This window comes from Mus caroli, chromosome 7, assembly GCF_900094665.2.
Source record: "Mus caroli chromosome 7, CAROLI_EIJ_v1.1, whole genome shotgun sequence".
Lineage (NCBI taxonomy): Eukaryota > Metazoa > Chordata > Mammalia > Rodentia > Muridae > Mus > Mus caroli.
The window spans coordinates 141,632,482-141,648,895 of NC_034576.1; the positions used below are offsets into that span (position 1 = coordinate 141,632,482).

Below are 16,414 nucleotides of genomic sequence, written 5' to 3' on the forward strand. Positions count from 1 at the left end.
AAAAAAAAAAAAAAAAAGTTTAAAAAATTACCTACCAAAATTGCAAGCATGCTGAAAACCTCCTCAGGTTACAAAAGCAGACTCTAAAGTGTCTAGAGGACATGGGAAGGTTCTCCTGGGCATGAGAAGTCATCTCCTTGTGAGATAGCTGCATCCTCCCTTGCCCTGCAAGGAAAAGGTGTGAGAAGGGCCTTGTTTGGGCTGGAATCTGATTATTCTGAGGTTGGAGGCCAGCTGAGGCTAGCTGTGACTGTCTAGCCCCAGGTATACCTGTGTGTCAAAAACCACAGATAAGGAGCAGTGAGATGGCTCAGTGGGAAAGGGGGCTTGGCCACTACGGCTGATGACCTGAGTTCATCCCAGGGACACAAATGGTAGAAGAAGAGAACTGACTCCCAAAAGCTGGTCTTTGGTCTCCACATGTACACAGTGACACACACACACACACCTACTCACGTGTACACACACACACAAGTTGATAAATGTCATTTTAAAAATATCTTTGTTTGTTTGTTTGTTTGTTTGTTTTTGCAGAGAGAGGCAGAGGCAGGCAGTTCTCAGCATTCAAGCCAGGCCTGGTCTATACATTAATATCCAGGACAGCCAGAGAGCTATGTAATAGAGAGACCTCCATCTCACTAGATAGATAAATAGATAGGTAGATAGATAGATAGATAGATAGATAGATAGATAGATAGATAGATAGATAGATAGATAGAATATAGATGTCAAAGTTTTTTTTAAAAAAAAGCATGGGTAAATTTTGCTTTTTCTAAACAGACTAACATTACATCTGAAAGACTTGGTCTTCTGTTAAGACCAACAGGCTATTTGTCCTTAATAGAGTTTTGATGTCTGTGAGGAGTGTTGGTGACAGCTGAGTGGACGGGGAATGAACAGATTTAGTCCCTGTGATGAGTTGACCAATGCCTGCATGCACATGAGGGCATCTGATTACTGGGTAGCTTTGTGCAGATCTAATGAGCTGTAAAAATCGTGTGGTTTGATAGCACAAAAAACAGCTGTCTGCTGCTGTCATCAGTATCCCGGGCTTGGGGACGCCAGACTAGGCATCATGCTTTGGTACCTGTCTAAGCAAGAAGAAACCAGAAATGGCAGGTGAACATCCTTGGCACATGGGTGATTCGAGCATATTCCAGGAGACAAAACGATCTTTGAGAGCTAAGCCACCTCTTCTTTTGCCATGTGATGCAGCCATTGGTGATAAAAATAGATCTTAGATGGCTTTTTAAAAATAGCATTTGGGGTATTTCTTCTCCTTTCAAAAGAGTAAAATCCCTTCCTTAGGTTGAGCCGGAAAGGCTGGGCCTGGCAGCTTTCTGCATGAGTGGTCACGACTTCCCGGGCTTGAAAGGCCAAGAGAAGGCCGCTTTGCCTGCTCATTCCTGATGGAGCCTTTACAACCTGTGAATGGGGAGGTTCCATGGGAAGGGATGTGGGAGAAAGGGGCGGGGTGGCTGGCCCTTGCACAGCTCTGGGGGACCTTCAGATGTTGATCCTTTGGGAGCTGCCAGCTTGGTGAGATAAAGCAGGGTTTTTAACAGTTTAGGGCAGATGCCTTCAAGGAGACACAACTATGAATTTCCTGAACCGTCCTGCAGTGGCCACAATGGCCCTCTGCCTGCCCCCACCCAGAGCCTTTCCCCATTCATAGAAAGCAGCTTAAGCCACTTAAGCGCATTAGCATCAGGATGGGCCAGGACCTCCATGGGATGCAGGGGGCTGGATGGCCTTGATGCCCCTGGTTGTTTGGGTACTTGTCCTAATCCTCCACAGTTCCAAGGGAGCCAGACTGATTTGTGACACAGAGTCCAAAAGCCACTTTAGGGGCTTGGCTGGGTTAGCTGATCTGTGCCTTGAATGTCAATGGCCTGGCCTGGAGTGTGTTTTGGGAGTGTCAGGTTTGGACTGAGTTTTGCCACTCATAGGGCTGTTTCTTTTCACCCCTTATCCCCATCTACCTACAGGATAGGTGCTATGTTGGCACAGCTGCCTGGGAGCACCTAGGGATTTGTGCCCAATGGTGTCTGATACTTCAGTGGGCCCCAGGCAGGAATGAGGCTGCAGCGTCCTGAGCTTGAGCAGTTCTCTGGGATAGACCCCCAGTATAGACCCCCAAGGGATCCTGTTGTACGGAGATCAGCTACTTCCAGTAAACTGCTCTCTTTTTAACTAAAACTCCTTCTCTTTGTTCTTTTTCAAAAATAAGTTTCTTTTATATATGGCCCAGTTGTGGGCTGTCAGTAGCCCCAATTAACTCTTTCTATAATCTCAGCCTAGGTGACAAGGTTCTGGCTTTCTGTTTGACTTGGTTGTTTAAATGTATTTTGTATACCCGACCTGTTGGCCTGGAGAGTAGCCACTCCCTTCATCTTCACCATCAAGGCAGGAGGCAGTTACTCGAGCCTTCATTCGTCCAATAGGTGTTTTGCAGTTGTCTCTAGGAGTCTTGTGCTGCCTTGTCATTTGTGTGTTTTCATCCTCCTTGTTAGTTTTAGGCCCCTGCGCTCTATGTATTGGGGTGTATGTGAGGACGTGGCTCCTGTGCCTGGTGGGATGGAGGGGCAGCCCAAACTTTGTCCTGCTTTTTGGGGAATGAGCTTCTTGACCCCTTCCTGCCTGTATCGAGATTAACTCCAACAGACAGGAACTTAATTATCAAGCAATGCTCTGGCTGGTTGCTTTTGGTCCAGGACCATCAAAGACAGCACAGCCAAGCATGCAACAAGCTTGGTGGTCATTCCATAGCCACCCTTCCTTTGGTGGAACAGGCTGGCTGAGCAACTGCAGACTTCATGTCTTGTCATGTCCTTGTTACATGCTGCCCTCAGTTCTCCTGACTCCTGTCCAGAGCCTAGGACTTGTTATCAGAGTCTCCTGAGATTCTATTGACCATCCACCCCTGGGCCTACAGGCTTAGTGCCCCATGCCATGACGCATACTACAGCTTGATAGCCTTAGCCTGACCCACTGAGCAGGGGGAGGCTCAGAGCAACCCACTACAGCGAGGGGCAGCCCTGCTGAAGGATTCAACCTGCTGCCTAGTGTGGGCACTGCTAACCAAGCCTTGCTTTTTGTGGAAGTGCCATCTGTGCTGCACCATTAGCTAATGGACACTCAGCCAGAACCTTGTAGTCTGGTGGGTGGCCTCCTGAGGAAGAGCTCACAAGGACTGAAGGCTAGACTCCTGGATTGGATGTGAATCCTCTGTGTCCGTCTGCTGGTCTCCTTCCCCTCCCATTGGTGACCCTGGGAAACTTGATCGTGGGCCCTGGGTGATGCCCGCTGGGGACATGGGTGGATAGACTGGGACTCAGCATCCTTTCCGTTTTTGCAGACACTCTGCACAAAGGCCACAATGCAGACAGTCCGCGCTGCTGATACCAATGAAGTTGTAAAGTTGATATTTCGGGAGTCAGACAATGACCGGAAGGTAAGTGGCCATGACTAAGGGTGGGCGCCACTAACCATACCTGGCCTGCAGAGTGGGGTTGTGCAGGGCACTAAGGCGTCTCTGACCCTGCAGGTCGTGCTCCAGTTGGAAAAGAAGCTCTTCGACTACTTCAACCAGGATGTCTTCCGGGACAACAACGGCACTGCGGTAAGTTCTGTTTTAAGGCGTATGTGTGGTCACCCTGGATTGACCCCATGAGACAGTCCTTGCCCTGGAGTATCACCAGCACCTCTACACGTGTTTAGGCCACCCAGAGTTCCGCTTCTAAGCCCAGGCTGTGGGCTGACTTAGTGGGAGTGACGTGTCCGGCTGGGGCTGGGTCAGGCTAAGCTAGGCTGCCGGAATTATTAGGGGTCAGCGGGCAGCACAGAGTTCCTGTGACCCATGAGCACTGCAGTCGTCCTGCCTGCTACCATGTAAACGGGGAGTCCCTGGCCTTAGGTATGTAGCAGGGGCTGGGAACCTTATTTTAATTAGAGAGAAGCCACACATATTTGGTGGTGGGAGTGAGAAAGCTCTCATGTCCTTGTAGTAGGGTTGTATATTCCAGGTGTGTGTGTGTGTGTGTGTGTACCTGAGTACATATGTCCATGTTCATGTGCATTGTGTTACCTATGTGTGTGCAATTATGCCTAACTGCATTTGTCTCACTTGTATGTGAATGCATTCATCATACATATACCATTGTGCTATATATGAGCACGTGAATGAAAATTAAAATGTCCGTTGAGAATGTGCCACTCAAACCACCAAGACTAGGCCTGCTGGGAAGGCATCTCTATCTAGGCTTGGGCCTCTGTACTGATGTAAGCCACATGCAGACTGCCACTGAGGATGGCCATTACTTAATAATCAATTAATTGGGGCTTGTGATCAGGTACATGCACGGTGTGCATGTGAAGTGAACAGGCGCATGCTTGGTGTGCAGGTGAGCAGGCACATGCCACAGTGGTCACGTGAAAACCCGAGAATGACTTTCAGGGGTGAGTTTAAGCTTTCTACTAGGATTGAACTCAGGTTGTCAGGCTTGGATAGCAAGTGGTTTTACTCTCTGAGTCACCTAGCTGGTCTGTCTTTATTTAATGCAGTATAATTTTGTCCTATTTCCGGGGTAACTGTTATGTGTATATCTCTATGTTCTGGTAAAATGTAGAGCTGTGCTGGGGTGTGGGAGCTATATTTGTGTGGTGATCTCTGTGGTATAAACTCTACCTTTGTGGACAATCCTAAACTTAAACTATACCATGACCACTGTATCTAACAGCCAGCTCCCAAGACTTCTAAAGTTGTCCATAACCAGCTGTGGCCCCCCCACAGGGGGAAGTAAGTAGGAGATGAGCTACCTTGTCCTGAGGACGTTTCCCTCAGTGGTGGTCCAAGAGTAGGAGCCTGTGCAGGTGCTGGGTCCAGACCCAGGTACTTCAGGTCAGGTACTGTTGCAAGTGTGTACATGTTTACTACCTCTGACTTGCCTTTAACTAGCTGGATGCCTGCTTTCCTTCATAAGGTATGAAGGGATAGATGCACAGTACTTAGAATGAAGCTGAGCACATCAAATGCAGATGAAGGAATGCAGGCCACTCGCATCCCTCAGACCCTTCAAAACCATCTAATGGTATGTCTGTCTCCTACATCTGGCAGACACAGATAACAAGAACTTTAGGAATATTGGGAGCTGGCTGTCATACAGTGGCCCAGTGTAATTTAGGGTTGTTCACAAAGGTAGAGTGTATAGCACAAAGCTTATCATGGCACAAGTTAAGCTCCCACCCATGGCCTAGCTCCACAGAACATAGTGATTGGCATGTCCCACACTCCGTGTTGTTGCCTCTCTTAAGAAGTTATACTTGTTTCTTGCTACCCATCCAGCCCAGGGTCCAGCAACTTCTGTGAGCCTGAATCCATCCTCACTGCTGTGGCAGGCCTGACCCACCTGGCAAGCATCTCTAGTTCTACTGGTGCTTGTCTATAGGAGGCTTTCATACCATTTCTCCCCACTGTGCCCTGCTGCTGTCTCTGATGGATTCCTTACCCTTGTCTGCTTCGGTGCCCTCTGGTCCCTTTCTGCATGTTCAGGCACTCAAAGACTATGGCTTCTGGTAGTTCTCAAGGGCCTTTCCTAGGGCAATGCTCATGCTATTCTGCCAGACATCTGCAGGAACAGGCTACTTCCAGCTCACTACAAAAGAGTAGAGCAACTTGGGCCTTTAATCTCCGAACTTAGGAGACAGAGTAGAACTTGATGAGTTCAAGGCCAAACTATGTAGCAATGTCTGAGAAAAGAAAAAGAAAGGAGTAGAGCAAGAACCCATGTAAGCCTGAGCACCTAGGGGATGTACACTGTCCCCTATGCATGGGGTCCAAACCTAGTGAAGGCTGGGGAAGGTACCTTGGAGCCTCCATCAGAGCTGGCTCTTCGTAGCCAGTGGGGTAAGGTCACTTGGGTCTTTGTGCAAGGCAAAAAGCAAGTGGGGTTCCCTTAAGTGAAGGATGCAAGGGCCAAAAGGAGACAGAAGATTTTAGAAGAAGCAGAGAGACAGACAAGGAGACTCCAGCAGTTAAGGAGAAGATATAATTTGACCTTGGGCAGCACTGGGAGGGGGAATTGGAAAGTGTGTCCTAGAAACATCCAGGAGTATGCCACTGGGGTCTAAGGGCTCCAAATGGCTGTCTTAGCATCTAGACAGAGAAGGTGCTATGCCATTGGAATGACCAGCCTTGTTCTCTGAAAGATAATCTGCATTCAGCACACACCGTTCTGGCCTTTCTTTAAGGTGAAATTTAAGTGGTTATTCCTGTAGTTCTGTTACTGCAGAGCTGTAGACAAGAGGAGAGAATTCAAGGGCATCCTGAGCTGCATAGACTTTGAAGCCAGCCTGGGTTACGTGAGATTGTACCTTAAAGAAACAAACAAAAAGGGTGGGGGGTTGAGAACATGGGTGTGGCTAGGTTGTTCAGTGGATAAAGTGCTTACCATGCAAACAAGGAACTGAATTTGGATCCCCAGTATCCTTGGGCTGTTTTGTTTGTTTGTTTGTTTGTTTGTTTGTTTGTTTAAGGCCAGGTGTGAATCTATTATCTCAGCATTGAGAATGTAGAAAGGGGAGGGTCTTTGGGACTTGCCTGGACAGCAAGTCTAGCTGGATCAATGAACTCCAGATTCAAGTCCTGTTTCAAAATCAGATGGAGAAAGAAGACACTTCATATTGAGCTATGGCCTCCGTGTATATGTACACAGCTGTGTCCAAGCACCCAGCACACACATATATGAACATGTACACACAATATCTTTTAAAGAAGAGGAAAGGAATAAGGAGGAGAAGAATTGTACTAGGCGTGTACAGCTGTGCAGACACGGAACAAGTCGGTCATCATGGACTTGAGAAGCTGGGGCAGGAGGATTGTAAGTTTGAGGTCACTGGGGGCTGCTTAGTAAGTAAAGAAAGGACCTCTCTTAAAAGTCTGAACATCCAGGAAGCGTTTTAACTGTAAGTTAAACTGTAATGTTTAACTGTAAGTAGTATAAAAGAATGCAGCTTTGAAGTGGGAGACAATTCCACATGGTGATTTCTTGGGACTCATGCCCTTCTGCGATGTCCAGAATCTTATCCAGAAGTCAACAGGTTTGCCAGGTGCCTGGAGCTCCAGGGACCCATGCTTGCACAAGCTGCCACTTAGAACCTGAGACACATTTTCAGCAATGTCCTGGTCATGCTGCTGATGCCTGGCCTCTGCCCAGGTCACACATATTCAGAGGAATCAGCCTCCATCACTCAAGCCAGAATCTGGGCATCGAGTCCCCTCAGCCTAATGAGCATTGGAGATAATCTCATCCTCGTGGCCTGGTTGAACACGCTGTGCCACAAGCACTACAAACAAACTACCGTCTGCAGGATGGATGTGCCCGCGCCGGACTCAGCCCCCAAAATCCATCGCATCCTTCATCAGCCACCGGTCTTGTACTTGTCTGACAGAAATTTAATTCAAGCTGGCTCCTGAAAATAATTATTGTATTTTAAGAGTAGTAATCATTGGCCGGGACATGATTGAATGTGTCCATGCGTATTGACTTTTTCTATGATTTATAGCTTTGTTTAGTCGATATTCCCATCGAAATTGTATAATTAATTATAAGTGTGGCTGTCAGGGCTGCAGGATGGAGTGCCCTGGTGAGGATTTGGAGAGATTAAATTTTCCTTGGCTGTCCCAGGGCAGGGCTTGGGAATTTTCTAGGTGCTTGGCCTGTTGGATAGAGATGTTTTCTGTGTGTTTAGCAACCGCCTGGGCTCCGGGTGCATTGATTTTCCAAGCCCCTTTTTCTTTATCAGCTCGGTGTCCACGCAGCAACAGTGGAATTTGTGCAGCTGGGACGGCTCCTGACAGATGCATGAGGCTAGCGGCTGCTTTATCATTGTCCACACACATCGCTGCCGCTTTTCACTTTGTAATCAAGAAGAACGTTTAAGATACATGTGAAATTGGTTATCATGTTTGTGAAAAATCTCAAAGAGATACAAATTATCAATTCACCAGCAGTGTGGTGCAATTTCCAATCAGAAACCCCTCACATTTGATGGTCTGGGTGGGTGGTGGCAGCAGCTTTAATCCCCATCATCCTGTTGATGTGGCAGGCCTGGAGCAGCAGGCATTCCACAAGCAGTCACACAGGATCAGGGTTTCACCAGCCTGTCAGAGCCAGCTGGTTGAGCAGGGGCCAGCGGGTCCCGTGTGTACCCATCCTAAGCACAACAGAAGTACAGTGAACGTGTGATCAGAGAGCCTGTACAGCTGAGTTCCAGAGCATGTCTATTGATAGGCAGCACCAGCTAGCAGGAGGATGGAGAGGCAGGCTCCATATGTGTCTCCTCCAGCAAGAGGCTGGGCGTGAGTTAGGTATGTGGAAGTAGTGGGTGACATGGACTAGGGCTCTAAATAATGACCAAAGACTTGGTCTTCACTTGCCACTCCTGAGCTTCCTTACCAGCTAAGCAGTTTAAAATCTGAAATTAATTCCAAAGTCATTATTTTTTCTTTAAATATTATAAAATTAAGGAAGGGTATTTTTTAGAACAGAGGCCATGATGTGACAGTGCCCTTAGTACATTGGTGGTCTAATACCTCAAACAGGAAAGACCAAATCTCTACCAGCTGCTGACATCCCCCCAGCTCTCGGGCACGCACACACACACACACACACACACACCCCTACACCTCCAGCCCAGGCTTTCTTCACACTGGTCTTCTCACAAACTTGTATATGGTTCTATCTATTGGCGCATGTGCCTGAGTGTGCAATGGGCTGATACTTAGATCTGCCATTATTAGCTTGAACATTTCTGGCAAGACCTTGCAGCAGCAGCAGCTTCCCCTACATGGAGGGAGATATATGACACCTACATTGGTAACTTGCCATCCAGAAATAGATGCTGACCCTGAAGAGGCCCCTAGGGAATCCTGGCACCGCTCTGCAGTGTCTTGAGAGGGTTTAAAACTGGAGAATGTTGAGTGGCAGTGACACCCACTCATGTGCCCACACATGTGCAGGTCAGAGACTCAGCATCCTAATACTCACATGGCCATACATGTGAATGGCAAGCATCACATTTCTTCACACTTTGGGGAATGTCCAGAACTGGTCATGACCAGGTCAGCATTTAGTGGTGGTTCGATGCAAAGGCAGAAGCAAAGACGAACATATACAAGAAGTTTTCCATGTACTCCCTCAGCCAAGCCCGTAGCTTTGAAGTAAAGTGTGTGTGTGTGTGTCTATATGCATCTGTATGTATGCATGAGTATATGTATTTATGTGCATGTATATATAAAGTGCTATATATGTACCATCACACATATTGTGGTGTGTGTGTATATGTGCGTGCATGCACAAAATGCTTGTCAGAAAGCTTTAATGTTGATCACATGGCTTGGATACCAGGGCCATGGCAGAGCTGGAGAACTGGAAAGCTGGATTGTATGACTAGTGGGTGGGCATGGACCTTTGGCTAGCCCTGTTCATCTGGGCTCCTCGTGCCCAGGGAGCTTCTGGCCTGTGGTGGGTGCAGAGAATGAGTCTACGAGACAGAGGAAGGTGTGACCTAGAGATGCAGATGCTTCAGCTGCCCTTTCTATGCTCACAAAATCCTGTGGACCTTAGTAGCCAAAGGTAGTGTCTGCCTACATCTGAGCAACACTTAACCTGGCACAAAACCAGCACTTCATTCTCCAAGGCTAAGTAAATCATGTTGGCTCAAATTCCATCTCTGCAGGGTCCCTGTCTATATGTGTTTCCAGAATTTGTACCCCTGCTGCTTCTAGAAGACAGGCCAGAGCCAGGGTAGAAGGCAGAGCAGGCCTTGAACCCATAAAGGCAAGAAGACTCTACTCTGATGGCTTCCGTAGCCCAGACAGGTGTCGTGTCAGGACTGGGCCTCGGGCCACCAGGTAGCCACAGGGCAACGGATGCCCAACCCACAGCTTTCTTGTGAGGATTCAAGAATTTGTCTGCCATTTTCTGTGACTGGGTTAAAATATCCTGGAAGGTAGATTACATTCATTTTCTCAAGCATTGAACCATCAAAGATAAGCTCACAACCCCAGTCTGCAGAGCATAGAGAAAAAAAAAACACTCGACTTTTGATCAAGAGTCTGAAAACAATAGACAAAGGCACAGAAGACCCATGAAAAAGCCTGATAGCTGAGGACATACAGAGCCTCTAGAATTATAGTTGCTGAAATTAACATATGCATACCAAGGCTGAGTGAAGACAAAGTTTGCAAACTGGGGAATAGGAGGACGTGTGACCCAGAGCAGCACTGCAACTTAAGAGATGTAGCAGGCGATATGGGGCAGGGTGGGTGGACAGAGGGCCACATCCCACTGGCCACCACCTGCCTGTGTTCACACCTGTCTGCAGATCAGGAAGCAGTGAATCCTGAGCAGGAAGCATTGAGAATTCAGATGCTGAGTAAAACAGCATTGTTTCAAATAAGAAGAGGGAATCCTACACTAGCCTGAAGAAGTTGGCATATAACTCATGGGAGGCAGTAGGCTGTCCAGAACCACAGCAGGCAGAAGCAGTTGGTCATTTTTGAAGAGAAGAGAAGAGAAGTGGCCCCTCAAGAGGCCACTCAGAAGATCCCACAAGGTTGCGTGTCCTCCTTACAAGTCCACAGTAAACATGGAGAAAAGATATCTAGGAGAGTGGGATGCTATGCTCCACCCACGCTTTCCTAAAACTGCAGTTAGCAGTTGCCTCTGGGCTTTGGTCCAGTGCACCTGTTTCTTGTGGTACTTTCTAACTTTGAGCTGCCTCAGGCTTCTACCTAGACCTGTGGGGGACACTGGCTCCTGACTCACACAGATGACAGCTCTACGCAAACATGTATCTTCCTCTTTTGTTCATCAAAGTAGTACCAGACAGAAAGAAGCCAGTGTTGGAGCCACGCCAGCCAGGGTCTGAGGACCTCTGGCTTGAGTCTGTGAATATCCAGTATGCCACCGCATGGCTCTGAGGTTATGACATTAAACAAGGGGACTGTCTGGAGTGATGGCTTACCCCTTTCTCCTCTCCCATAAACAGCATCACCTCAGGGGGGATTTCAGCTGCCTTTGACTTGATCCTTAACCAGTTCAAAGTCACTCTGGTTGATAGGAGTGGCGCCCAGCCTGGTGCTGATCTGATGAAGGCAGCTCTGAGAAGGCACACAGGCAGGAGACCCACACCAGTAGGCAGGAAGCAGGCTGGCACACAAGTAATTACAGTATACACATGCTGGTAATTGCACATTCAAGAATGATGGATGAGGAGGAAGGAAGAGATGAAGACACGGTGTGGTTTTAAGGGGAGCCCCAGTGCGATGCCACGGCTACGCACAGCTGTGGGGTAGGACATGATTAATGGATAGTATCCCACAGGGTGTTCATGGTGACTGGACAGTCATGGCTGGTGGGACCTCTCCTTGCAGCAGGCACAGTACTCTGATGGAAGCCTCCTGAGGGAGCCCGGCTGTCTGCCGCCTCCTGTGTCTGAGGAAGTGAATGTTGCTCGCTCGCAGCAGTGTGCAGACTTGGCTGCAGTTGTAGTGTGCTGGGTTGCCCTTGCTCGCTCTGAGGACCACTCTCAGCACTGGTCGTTTTCCCTCTCCATGGAAAGGACTGCCGGGCCCCATGCAGGGGATGCGTGCTTCTCGGGGAGTCTTCCCGTGTCTCCTGTGAGCAGAGCCAGGCAGCTAAGCTCTGTCCTTGCACTTCTCACAGCAGAGGCAGCTGGGTGGTAAAGACAGGCTGGTGACCTGAGTCTTGGTGGCAGTGGATCTTGGTCTCTGAGCAGGGTTAGATCACACTGGATGGCTGTCATACTGACTTTTAGGAATTTGCACACAACCCAGGTACACACGGACCCCGTCTTCTAGTGAGGAAAACAAGTGATTCTGTTCTCTTCTTTCTTTTTCTTTAGCTCTTGGAATTTGACAAGGAGTTGTCTGTCTTTAAGGACAGACTGTATGAACTGGACATCTCATTCCCCCCCAGGTAAGGGGCCCTGCACCTGCTGAAGCAGGCAGCCTTCCCAGCGACCTCCTCAGGTGTGCCTGTGTGTCAGCGCTGGTGTATGCATCCGCATGCATGTGTGTATACGTGTATCTAAAAACATGAGTATGTGCACACATGTCTGCATGTATGCGCCCTGTGTACATAAGCACCTGTGTATGTCACCATAGCATGTTTGCATGTCTGTGTGCATATGTGTACTTGTATTCTGTACATCTGTCTCCATGTGTGCACCCATGTGTATGAATTATTTCTCCCTATACCATTTCCATGGCCTGAAGAAAGGAATTAACTATGAGTAATAAATGATTCTATGTTTTAAAGACCTCTTCCCAATGTGAAACAAACCAAACCAGAGTCTTCAGAGTCCCTGTCACGCGGCTTCCCGGGAGAGCTCTGAGGCATTGCGCTGTGGTGCTCCAGGAATCTTGATATCCGCAACAACAGCCCGGGTTCCCTTCAGACAGCCAGGCCTCGGTGTTCTGGGGTGGAAAGGAAGGCCAAAGGCCTAACAGAAAGCAATGTGTGTTGTGTGGTGGACCAAACTTCAAGATTTACCCATCATCCTCTGCAGCTGTGCTTTGCCTCTTGGCCTTTGCATCCTCCTCCTAGCAGTGTACAGAAGGAGGCTCCTAAGGATAAGGGATTGTTGCAGGCATAAGCTTCAGTGGCTGTGGGTGTTCCTCTCCCCAGCCCTGTGGCTATGTCAGATTCCAAGTCTTATGACCTAAAGTGGTGAGGGGACTTTGCAACCAACTGAGCTATTCTGTTCACTTGGTCATGCTGCCGGTGCCTGTTCTGGTAGGAAATACCAGGGATCTTTTCCTCAGAATGAGAGTCCTACGTCCAATGTGTCTTGAGAACCAGCCAGCTTTTATCCTCTCTGCTATTGCCACCCCAGCTCTGTGCCAACTGTATGTGATCAAGCATGGCAGTGGGAAGACCCACTCCTGCACAGACCTAGGCTTCCTTCTCAGCTGCCAACCCATAACCCCCTGACCTAGGAGACTAAGGTGAGGGAGCTGGATAGAGTTTCAGGGATGGAGAAACAGGAGCCGCAGGACCTAGTAACTCCCAGACATCTGTTTGGTGCCCAGGCCAAGCTACTGGATACTTACATACTGGCTCCAAGCAGCAGGACTCAAGGAGGTTACCTCATGAGACTCTGACTGGAGTACATGGCCCTGCAGCACAGCCCAGTGCTAACCAGCAGAACCTCTACCACAGTGACAAGCAACAAAATGACTTTTTAAGTACATCCTGTCAAATATTGAGGGACCTATTCTGACCCTCATGTGTCTCTTAGGCACTCGGAATAGCCCCAGTGAATCATGGGTATTGGTAGAAATGGGACCCATATGGCCAAGAGCTAAGAGGCACAGGGCCCACAGTGGGATGAGGACATGCCTGCCCCTCAAGACTTGTGGACTGAAGTTAGCATTTGTCTTGAGATTTTTTTTCTCTCAATGTTACAGTGTTGAAAGTCATCTGCACACCAAAGTTATGGAGCAGGACTCACTCAACTAGGCTGAAAATCCAGAGTAGTCTAAACCTTAGCAATGAAGAGAGAGCCCATGACCCACATGGCAGCCAAAGGAGCTGCTTTCCCCACCTGTCAGGAACAGGTGCCACTTTCTCACCAATCTGAAGCCTCTTCACACACTGGCGTGTTTTAGTCAGTTGAATATTGTGTTATCAAGAAGCCCTGCATGATGACCCCAGCATCCGGGGCTTAGTATAAACCTTCAGGGAAGGAGATCTTGAAGGCCTCTGAAGGTCCGTTCCCTCCAGCCTGCTTGTCAGGATAAGCTCCCCTGAGTAAGGAACAGAGGCAGCAGTGGATTTTAAAGGCAGAATCTTTCGCACAAACAGGAAAGAGTGTGTGAACCATCCATGCATTCAGAGATGTCTATCGAGGGGTGTGTTGCAGCACAGTACCCAGGAGTAGCCCCTGTGGGAGGTTGGTTAGTACAGCAAAGAGTGCCAGAGTGCGCCTGAGGTGACCATAATCTTATTTCAAAACTGAGTTTGTTATGTGACTCACCACAGGGGATGTTGTAAGGAAAGTGGCCTTTAAAGAAGGTGGCATCCTGGATGTCAGGGGATGTTGTAAGGAAAGTGGCCTTTAAAGAAGGTGGCATCCTGGATGTCAGGGGATGTTGTAATGGATACTCCCCTTTATCTAGAAACAGCATTCAGGTTCCCAAGATGGGGGAAAGGGGAGTCGTCCAAACTGAACCGCTCCAGCCAGTGTATGGTCAGGTCCACTTTCTGAGATGTCTTTGGCCTCTTCTCCAGTTATAGCATGCATCTTTGTCATGGGCTTCAACAAAAGGCTCTTGAGGCCTGCCCTCACAACTCAGGATGCACAACAGTGTCCTCCACTACCACCTCCTGAGACACTGGTGACATCCCTGACTGCCCAGGAAGCACTGATGCTCCTTCTCCATTTGGCTCCACTGTGTTTTCAAGCTGGCAAGCTGAGAGTGGTGGCACATGACTGTAATCTCAGCTACTTAGGATGATCAGGAGGTGGAAGCCATCCTGGAGTATACATAGAGACCCTGTCTCAAAGCACCTAAAACCACCAAACAATTCATAGTCCCTGTTGTGTTGTCATGTGTGGTTTGGAGAGCCATTCCAGTACAGAAGGAATAAGCAAGAGTGTAAGCTGGAAGGAGCTGGGGGTTGAAGTGGCAGTGTGTGACCTCGTAAGTACTGGAGACACTCTTAGACTATAATAAATAGATAGTCTTGGGCTGGTATGATGGTGCACACCATTAATCCCTGTAGTTAAGAAGCAGAGGAATGAGTTTGTGGCCTCAAAGGTCTACACAGGGAGCTCTAGACAGCCAATGCTACACAGTGACATAGTGAGACCCTGTCTCAAGATGAGAGAGAGAGAGAGAGAGAGAGAGAGAGAGAGAGAGAGATTAGCTTTAGGCATGTTGTATGCACAAAAATATGTAGGTGTGTGTGGGTGTGTAGTGTGTGGGGGTGTGTGTGTGTGTGCAGGCCAAACTCAGGCTACCAGTCTTGGTGGCAAGTACATGCTGATTTCCCTGGTCCCTATTCCTTTGTTTTAAAATAATAATAATAATGATAATAATAATAATAATAAACTCATTACATGTTAACTAAGTAGCATTGTAATGAAAAAATTATTTTCTAAATAAAACTAATATAAAAGAGAACAGCAACCTCCCACATTTAAAATTTTACTTAGAAGTTCAACTAGGGGGCTGGTGAGATGGCTCAGTGGGTAAGAGCACCTGACTGCTCTTCCGACGGTCCAGAGTTCAAATCCCAGCAACCACATGGTGGCTCACAACCATCCGTAACGAGATCTGGCGCCCTCTTCTGGAGTGTCTGAAGACTGCTACAGTGTACTTACATATAATAAATAAATAAATCTTAAAAAAAAAAAAAAAAGTTCAACTAGACAAGTGACAGGTGCATAGGGAGAAGCCCTGCCCCCCCCGCCCCCCCCATGGGAACTTTGCTTTTCTCTCTGCTGACTTGTAGCTCCTCACCACAGTGCTGTATTGAGAATACTCTGGGCTCTGAGTGGACCTGGCCCATAGTGTGTGGTGGCAGCCTGCTTTAGATGCTGGTTTAGACATTACTCCAGAGCACGTGGTACTACATCAGAATGCACTGACCTCAGCAGACATGTCCTCACAGGGGAGGGCTGTCCAGCCCACTGGACATGTGAATTTTGTGCTTGACCACAAACATCATCACAACCAATCCCAGAAAGACACCTCTTTTTGAGAAGACTCTGTCAGCCTACTTCAGGAGTGGCACTGCCCAAACATGGACAGCTGCACAGTAGGACTGCTGTGCAGCAGTGGCCTGAGATGCCCCCTGCCTGACCTGGGGCACAAAGTGCCTGGGTGCTTGTATCTCACACCTTTCCCCCCAGAAACCATGTTTCCCAGGACTGGGGTTTGGGAACGTAAGTATTTACTGTGCCCAGGCATCTCCCTAGCTGAGAGTCTGCCACCAAGGATGGTGACACAGAGCAGTGCCTGGTTCTTCTCCGAGCACCTCTGCTTTCACCAGAGAAATCTTGGCCTCATCAGTGCCTAACAGCACCCCGTAAACCATTGTCTCTTGGTGCCGTTATGAGCAGTTTTACCTCCTGGATCTTGGGAGGATTGAAGATCCCCCTCCAGTAAGTAACCCCAAAGCAGCAGTAACCAAAATTCTACTCAGTTGTGGAATGGACATTCGGAGTACAAAAGCCCTGAGAACACATCCGCAGTCAAAGTTTGTATAAGCAAGCCAACATAAAGTGGACTCTTCGAGGAGATCCTGTGTGCACGCCACTACCAGCCAGACCTACTGACGTACCAGCTTGCTATTTTCCACCTTCAGTGGGGTCTTCTGAT

At 48.3% G+C, this 16,414-nt stretch overlaps 1 protein-coding gene across 3 annotated transcripts in view; it reads left to right on the forward strand.

The window, feature by feature from the left end:
• The window catches only part of Inpp5a (inositol polyphosphate-5-phosphatase A), a 186,765-nt gene that overhangs the window by 162,419 nt on the left and 7,932 nt on the right, over positions 1-16,414 (forward strand). For all 3 annotated transcript variants that reach the window (XM_021167526.2, XM_021167525.2, XM_029479152.1), the window contains 3 exons: positions 3,359-3,454; positions 3,548-3,622; positions 11,929-12,002. In XM_021167526.2, coding sequence (XP_021023185.1) covers positions 3,359-3,454; positions 3,548-3,622; positions 11,929-12,002 — 245 coding nt within the window. The remainder of the gene's footprint in view (positions 1-3,358; positions 3,455-3,547; positions 3,623-11,928; positions 12,003-16,414) is intronic.